This window comes from Hydra viridissima, unplaced genomic scaffold (genome assembly GCF_058129835.1).
Source record: "Hydra viridissima isolate aposymbiotic clone 2 unplaced genomic scaffold, HvirCarnegie_v1 scaffold_9, whole genome shotgun sequence".
In the NCBI taxonomy this organism is placed as follows: Eukaryota; Metazoa; Cnidaria; class Hydrozoa; order Anthoathecata; family Hydridae; genus Hydra; species Hydra viridissima.
The window spans coordinates 7819308-7826836 of NW_028324308.1; the positions used below are offsets into that span (position 1 = coordinate 7819308).

Sequence of the window (7529 nt, forward strand, 5' to 3'; positions counted from 1 at the left end):
TTGTTCATTTTTGATGTTCTTGTTTTTACAAAGTTTTACTCATCAATTTCTATTTAAAAAATCAGGCAACGTTGAAAAAATACCAAAAAAATATTTTTCTGGACACGATCTTGCATTACTTCAATAACTTATCTCAGTTAAGAATAAGTCGCTTAAGAAAATATTGGTTTACGAATGGAACGTTCCGTTTTATAACGATCTGTTTTAAAACAGTTGTGCATTTATTGGAATTGTTTGCTTTCGTGAAAGCTATTTTATTTTGCTCATTACATGCAAAATGAAATGTTTGTTTAATGGTGTTAATAATCAACGGTTTTATTAAATTATTTGAATTGAATCTCCTTGAAGATTCAGCTAAAATAAAATTCTGGAGGATTTCTCCAAAGGGAAATATTTCTATACTGAAGCTGTATTGCATTCAAAGCTAAAAAAGTTGATCATTTTTTAAATTATTTAAAAACAGATGTGGGGAATGATGCAGGAGTTAGGAGGGATGGGGGAGAGGCGTTTTGCCAATTTTCATGCTCAATGTAATACTCATTAAACAAATACGTGGTTTTATTGATTTCTATAGCAACATTGTGCTTTCTAAAGATGGTATTTTTTAAATTTAAAAATCTATGTGAACACATGCGCTTTGTTTGTTTATAAATCAAATACTACAAAAGACAAATAGCTTTTAGATGGCGATAGTAAAACGCGTTTCTGATTTTTACTTCGTTTAAATGTCTCTGAACTTAAATTTTTGTAAATGCTGATCTTAGCTACCTACTTAAGCTTAATCATCTCGATAGTGTCGGGACTTCCTTTCCATGGAAACGTTTTAAATGTTAACCACACGGTTGTTATTTTTGCATTCAGTGGATTAAGATGGGACTCAATGGAAGTGTTTAGTATGTCTGGTTTACATCAGCTCGCAAAAAATGGTATTCATGTCAAGCAAAAGGTTGATGCATTTCAAACTGAATCTTTGCCATCTTTTATCACGATGGCTACTGGCAATTATCCGGAAACTCATGGTATAGTTTCAAATAACATGATAGATCTCGCAACTAAAGAAACTTTTGACGCAACATCAAAAAGTTCAACGTGGTGGAAAGATGTTAATCCGGTTTGGATAGAAAATCAATTACAGGGCAAGTTCAGCGCACTTTGTTATTGGCCAACACATAAAGTTAGTTTTAATGAATCACTGAAAGTCACTTACAGTTGCAACGACAACAAATATAAAGACCCTTTTGAAGAATTGCTGACACGAGGAGAAATCGTTGGCAATGTAATGCCTTTTGTTGAAAGAATTGACCAGGCAAAAAAATGGTTGAATTTAAAAGAAAAAAGACCTTCATTTATTGGTATCTATTTTGAAGAGCCATTTTTATCTGTATTAACGCACGGTTTAAAATCAAACGAAACAAAACTTACTATGATTGAAGTTGACAATTTGATAAATTCCTTTGCTCAATATCTAAGTAAGTCAGGTCTGGATGATGTCAACTTTATAGTAACAGGAGAATCGGGTTTTACTGAACTAAAGCATGGGAAAGAAATTTTTCTTGAAGATTACTGCGATTCAAGTATACCATTTGAGGTTATTGACAACGGTCCAATAACGTCCATTTTTACCAAAGAATACAAGAATCAAAAACTACTTACGGAAAAATGGAAAACAGCACATAAACACATGAAGTTATATAATGGTTCAAATTTACCAGAAAACTTTCATTTTTCTTATACAAACCGAACAATGCCGATTTTACTTGTCGCTGACGAGCAATGGCGTATTTATCCAAAAAGAATTGTCGATAAGAAAAAGGTGATGATGGGATTCCATGGTAAATTTCAATCCACTCATGCATTATTTGTCTCTCACGGGCCGTCGTTCGTTAAAAACTTTTATTTAGAATTCATTAATAATACGGACGTGTACGCGCTAATTTGCCAATCTTTGGGAATACAACCTCGGTTAAATAAAAGTAACATGAAAACAGTCAATCAAATGCTTTCAAAAAAAAACTCATGGATTGTATCCATATTCAGAAAAGTGACGAAATCGTCACTACAAATCACGATTGCAATTATTATTGCGGTTCTTATTTTCTTTGGTGCTATTTATATCATCGTTTGCGTTATGTTTAAGGCAGCATCATGCTGTGCAAAAAAGTATAGTTTAAGATCGATTAGACCCAACAAAACGATGCGAATTATTATGAAAAAATCGACGAAAGAGAAAAAAGATACCCAACATTTGTTATTGAGTGACGATGATGAAGTGCTATCCAACGATTCGGATAAAGAATTTACTTCTCAAAATAACTAAATTTTTAGGCATTAATATTTTTTGGTAAAACTGTAGCTATTTGAAACTTGAGTTAAAAATGAAGTAGCCTCACTTCCAAGTTTTTTTTAAGCTTTTTTCGATCGATAAAATTTTATATATATATATATATATATATATATATATATATATATATATATATATATATATATATTAGGGTGTCCCGTTTTTAGGGTCACATTTTATTTTGACTGCTCCTAGCATTTTTCTGCTGCGTATGTGTGAGAAAATGAGGTCTGTAAAGTTTTAGAGCTCTAACTTTATTTTTGTGACTACACAAGCCACCTTAAGTTTAAAAAATCATGATTTTTGGGTGAAAAAAGCCTATTTTTACAGTGCTTGTGTAGTCACAGTTTGAAAGATACAGGCTAATCTTATGTTGAACCATGTACTATTAACCCTCATTAGTTAGAAAAAAATTGGGAGCAGTTTGAATAAAACCGTTACTTAGGTTTGAAGTGAGTTCAAAGATACGCAGTTGACGCAATTCGCCCATTTTTATGCGGTTTGACGCGGTTGACAAAACCAAACAAAATACTGATCTAATCATTATCAAATGGGTCTAAATCGATTTCTGAACCCTTTTCACACCTAATTAGACCAACGAAAATCCAAAATCGGTTAAAAAGTACTACTTATATGTTTAATTTTGTTTATATACTATACTAGACATTTTAACCACTAATTCTACAACATATTAACATTTTCTTTTCTTTCCACCACTCCCTTGGGGTCTTCCAGCCTTTCTTTTCTGGTCCACTGCTAGGAGAAGATCTTGCCTCAGCTCTTCATTATGGCTTCCATCAACAAAGTCCTGTATAAGCTTAACATTCCTTTCTGCAGCATCATTAGTTACAGGAATGTTGGAGATAAATTCCTTGAACTTTGTGTAGCCAGACAATCTGTTCCACATACTAGGTGGAATCTTCATCCATTCAAGCTGCTGGTTATCCATTTTTAAGATGTTAAATATCAAAATGGATTCTGAATCAACAAACTCAGACAACCTGGGCCTCTCTCCTTCTCTGTCAATGAAACCTGATACATTAACCTTCTTATACATAAATGACAGAGGAACATTTTTCTTTGAATCATTTATCATCAGGATTCTTTCAGCAATTTCAGTCTTTTCCTCATCTGACACTCCAGGATCCAGTAAACTAAATGGGATTAAAGTTGGATGAAGATACCATGTATGGTTTGCAATGCTATCGAGACATATGGCTGCAACATTAGGTCTGCTCTGCATGTATGACTTCATCTCCCAGATTGCTTCTATGTCATGTCTTGGAGAAATTACAGTCTGAGACGAGGTTAAGAACCACTTTGCATAATACAATGCTACAAACTCAGAGATGGCTTCAACTTCTCTTTTTGTAGAAGCTGTGGAAACAATATCTGTCATTTGGCTCAGAATTTGCAGCTTCATGTAATATATAGCCTGTGCCATAAACCTTGCATGATGAATTGCTCCAGGTTGTCGAACTCTCAGTTGATCAATCTCTGGGGATAAATAGAATTGAACAATTTCTGCTAGCTCCCAATAATCACCTCTGGGTATTTTGTCTTCATCCAATAACTTTGTGATGATTACTAGGGATACTCTAGCAGCATTGTCAAGTTGTTGATTTACTCCATATTTGAATTTGCAAAATTTATTTTGATCAATCTGAATAAGAGAAAACTAATCCAACAGTTTCTTGAAGAGTTGATTATCTGGACCTGAGGTTGTCCTGAAGAGCTTTGCAACATTCTTAATATGACACTCATAGATATGATGTCTGCAAGCAAGATGCATAACAGGTCTTCCAAGATAGATGTTTAACCTGGAATTTACTCCTTTTTCTTTGCCTGTATTTGACGCAGTGGTGTCAAATACTAGACCTTTAATGTCTTCTTTGAGTGAGTTTTCTTCTAAAATCTCAATAATCTTCTCAGTATGACAAGCTCCAGTAGAATCAGTGACAGGAGGTACTCCAAGCAAAAAATGTTCTCCATCACAAGTTACACTCAGTGCTAAGCGTTCTCTTTTGAGTTTCTTTCCATCAGTATACTCTTTGACTAGCTTTCCATCATAATGAAGAATCATGTTTGATCCAGCTTTTGCTCTTAAAGCTTCCCTTGCTTCCTCCGCTGTTTCCTGTATGACCTTTCTGCCAATTCTGTGTAAATTGGATTTTGACATACCTTTACTGGAAAGTCCACTTGTATTAGCCACCTGCTTTAAAATATCGGATTGAGCTCTGATGCTTACATGTTTAACCTTCGAAATAAGGGCAGTATCTCCTACTATACCAGCAGATGTAGATGGTTGTGGATCTATCTCATCTTTACTCAAGTCTATAGAATTAGAGGTGTCTGTTTCCTCTGAAGATAATTCTGTTTCACTTGAAGATGAAACCTGCAGCTCAGACTGATAACTCTGGTCATGATCTGCTCCAGACATTCTTACTCTTGCCTGTTGAGATCTTTGAGCAGAATAAATGTACCTTTTATCTTTTTTCCCAATGTACATTTTCCTGCAACTTCTTTGATCATTTATGAAAATGATATCTTCTGCCTTGTCTACCTGAGATCTTTTCTTATCTTTCTCTAATATTTGTATCACATCACTGGTCATAACATCAAAAAGAACAGGCAAAATATTGTCTTTGAAAATTATTCTTTTTTCTACTTCTTTAGTGTTTTGCCTTTTTTGAAGAGAAATCAATTTTTTGTGCTTGGCTAGCAATTCACTCATTTTCTTCTGTACTTTGTCCACTCTGGATGTTGGAATTCCAGCTTTTTCATAAATAGCAGTGACCTTTTTAACCAAACACTGACAATTTTCCTCACAAATGAGCTTGAAATCATGAGAGAATCCACAGCAGAGAAGGGTGTTATCTTTGATCTTAGGATTTTCAAACTTTAAAAAATAATAATGCTCCAAAATGTCTTTGTTAGAAGGGAGTTGATTGTCATTCAACTTGTCACTTATACTCTTAAGAAGAAATATTTCTTTCTTTTTTCTGGTTTTAGCCATTCTGTTCAATTAAGTTTACTCTCTGCACTGGAGTCAAATAACAACTATAATATACAGAAGTTTATAAAAGTGTCCTATCACTTAAAGAATTATAAAGTTTTCTTTCACATAAAAAAGATAAAGTTTCTGAAAGTTCCAATAATAGTGTTCTATCACTACTTTGAAGCACTTTTGGTAATCCTTCAGTTAAGCGGTATAAAATAAAATTATTCTTTTGCTTTTAAAACGTTTCAGACATTTTTGAGACAATGCAAGAAAGCAAAATGATTTATAACTTTAACATATTATAACCGATTTTGGATTTTCGTTGGTCTAATTAGGTGTGAAAAGGGTTCAGAAATCGATTTAGACCCATTTGATAATGATTAGATCAGTATTTTGTTTGGTTTTGTCAACCGCGTCAAACCGTATAAAAATGGGCGAATTGCGTCAACTGCGTATCTTTGAACTCACTTCAAACCTAAGTAACGGTTTTATTCAAACTGCTCCCAATTTTTTTCTAACTAATGAGGGTTAATAGTACATGGTTCAACATAAGATTAGCCTGTATCTTTCAAACTGTGACTACACAAGCACTGTAAAAATAGGCTTTTTTCACCCAAAAATCATGATTTTTTAAACTTAAGGTGGCTTGTGTAGTCACAAAAATAAAGTTAGAGCTCTAAAACTTTACAGACCTCATTTTCTCACACATACGCAGCAGAAAAATGCTAGGAGCAGTCAAAATAAAATGTGACCCTAAAAACGGGACACCCTAATATATATATATATATATATATATATATATATATATATATATATATATATATATATATATATATATATATATATATATATATATATATATATATATATATATATATATATATATATATATACAGTATTGGACAAAACATTTGCAACCAAATAATGCTAATTTAGTTTCTTTATATAAAAGTGCTGCATTTTTTCAATTTAGAGAAATAACTATGTAAATGTTTAGAGACAAAGTTCTTCAAGTTTTACTCATCACAAAGTTCATTATTTGTACACGAAAATTAATAAATTAATCAAAAGTATTAAAAAAAGTTGATTTCCTTCTGGAAAAAACAAGTGCAACTCGACAAAATGTTGACCAAGCTGTATTACGCTATCAATATTTCGTGGCGAATCCTTTGTTGTCGATCACAGCCTTGCATCTTCGAGGCATAGATTCGATCAGGTGATCAATGAAACTTTGTGGAATCGCTGCCCAGGCCTTTTGGGTTTGTTCAAACAGTTGATCCTTATTACGAACACCTTCACGATTAATTCTGCGGTTAACGATCTCCCACAGGTTCTCGATAGGGTTGAGATCCGGAGATTGAGGCGGCCAATCCATCACCGATAGGTGGTTGTCTTGAAACCACTGCTTGACTACTTTTGCAGTGTGTTTCGGATCTTTGTCTTGCTGAAAAACCCATTTTATTGGCATATTCCATTCACCATGAGGTAACAAAAACACCCCCAGACCATTACATTGCCTCCACCATGCTTCACGGTTTTATGGCAGTAACGTAAATCGAGGCGTTTCCGGCCGGTCGACGTACACGGCAAATGCCATCGCTCCCAATGATGTTGAACTTCGATTAATCACTGAACAGGACAGTTCGCCATTTCTGCACATTCCAGTCAATATGAGATGTAGCAAACAGGAGTCTTTTCTTCTGGTTTTTTAGTGAAACCAGCGGTTTCATTGCAGGGCGTCGAGAAAACAATCCGGCTTCAACAGCACGTCGTCTGATTGTTCGGTCCGATACAGGCAGCTCTAATTGCTTTTGTATCTCGACTGATGATATCCAGGGATCCTTTTTGACGTATCTGACGATCATAGAATCCTCTCTAGAAGTGGTGGAACGCGGTCTTCCACCTTTGTTATCTGCTGCCAACTTCCCCGTAGAACGATATTTGGAACATAGTCTTGATTACTTACTTCCGCATAAGTAATACTACCGAGTTATTAATGACAATTGGACCTATTTTCATCTAGATAGATTGGAGGAATTAAAAGTTATTTTCGCTTTATTATTTTTATAACGGTTAAAGTTGGTGCCCTCAGTCATCTCTCCATAACTTCCTCTTTTTTACATGCACACATCGAGAAAACATTGTGCGTTTTATTTTAAATTAAATATTCATAAAAACCACAAGAAC

The 7529-nt window shown here is 34.1% G+C and overlaps 1 protein-coding gene across 1 annotated transcript; it reads left to right on the forward strand.

The window, feature by feature from the left end:
* The first annotated feature begins 645 nt into the window (after nucleotides 1-645).
* LOC145185410 (bis(5'-adenosyl)-triphosphatase enpp4-like) lies at nucleotides 646-2389 on the forward strand. The gene has a single exon (XM_080061298.2). The coding sequence runs from the start codon at nucleotides 752-754 to the stop codon at nucleotides 2315-2317; it is 1566 nt and encodes a 521-aa protein (XP_079917424.2). The 5' UTR covers nucleotides 646-751; the 3' UTR covers nucleotides 2318-2389.
* The last annotated feature ends 5140 nt before the right edge of the window (nucleotides 2390-7529 follow it).

Coding starts and splice junctions, on each gene's coding strand:
- LOC145185410 (XM_080061298.2), top strand. CDS start 752: ATGCTGATCTTAGCTACCTACTTAAGCTTAATCATCTCGATAGTGTCG.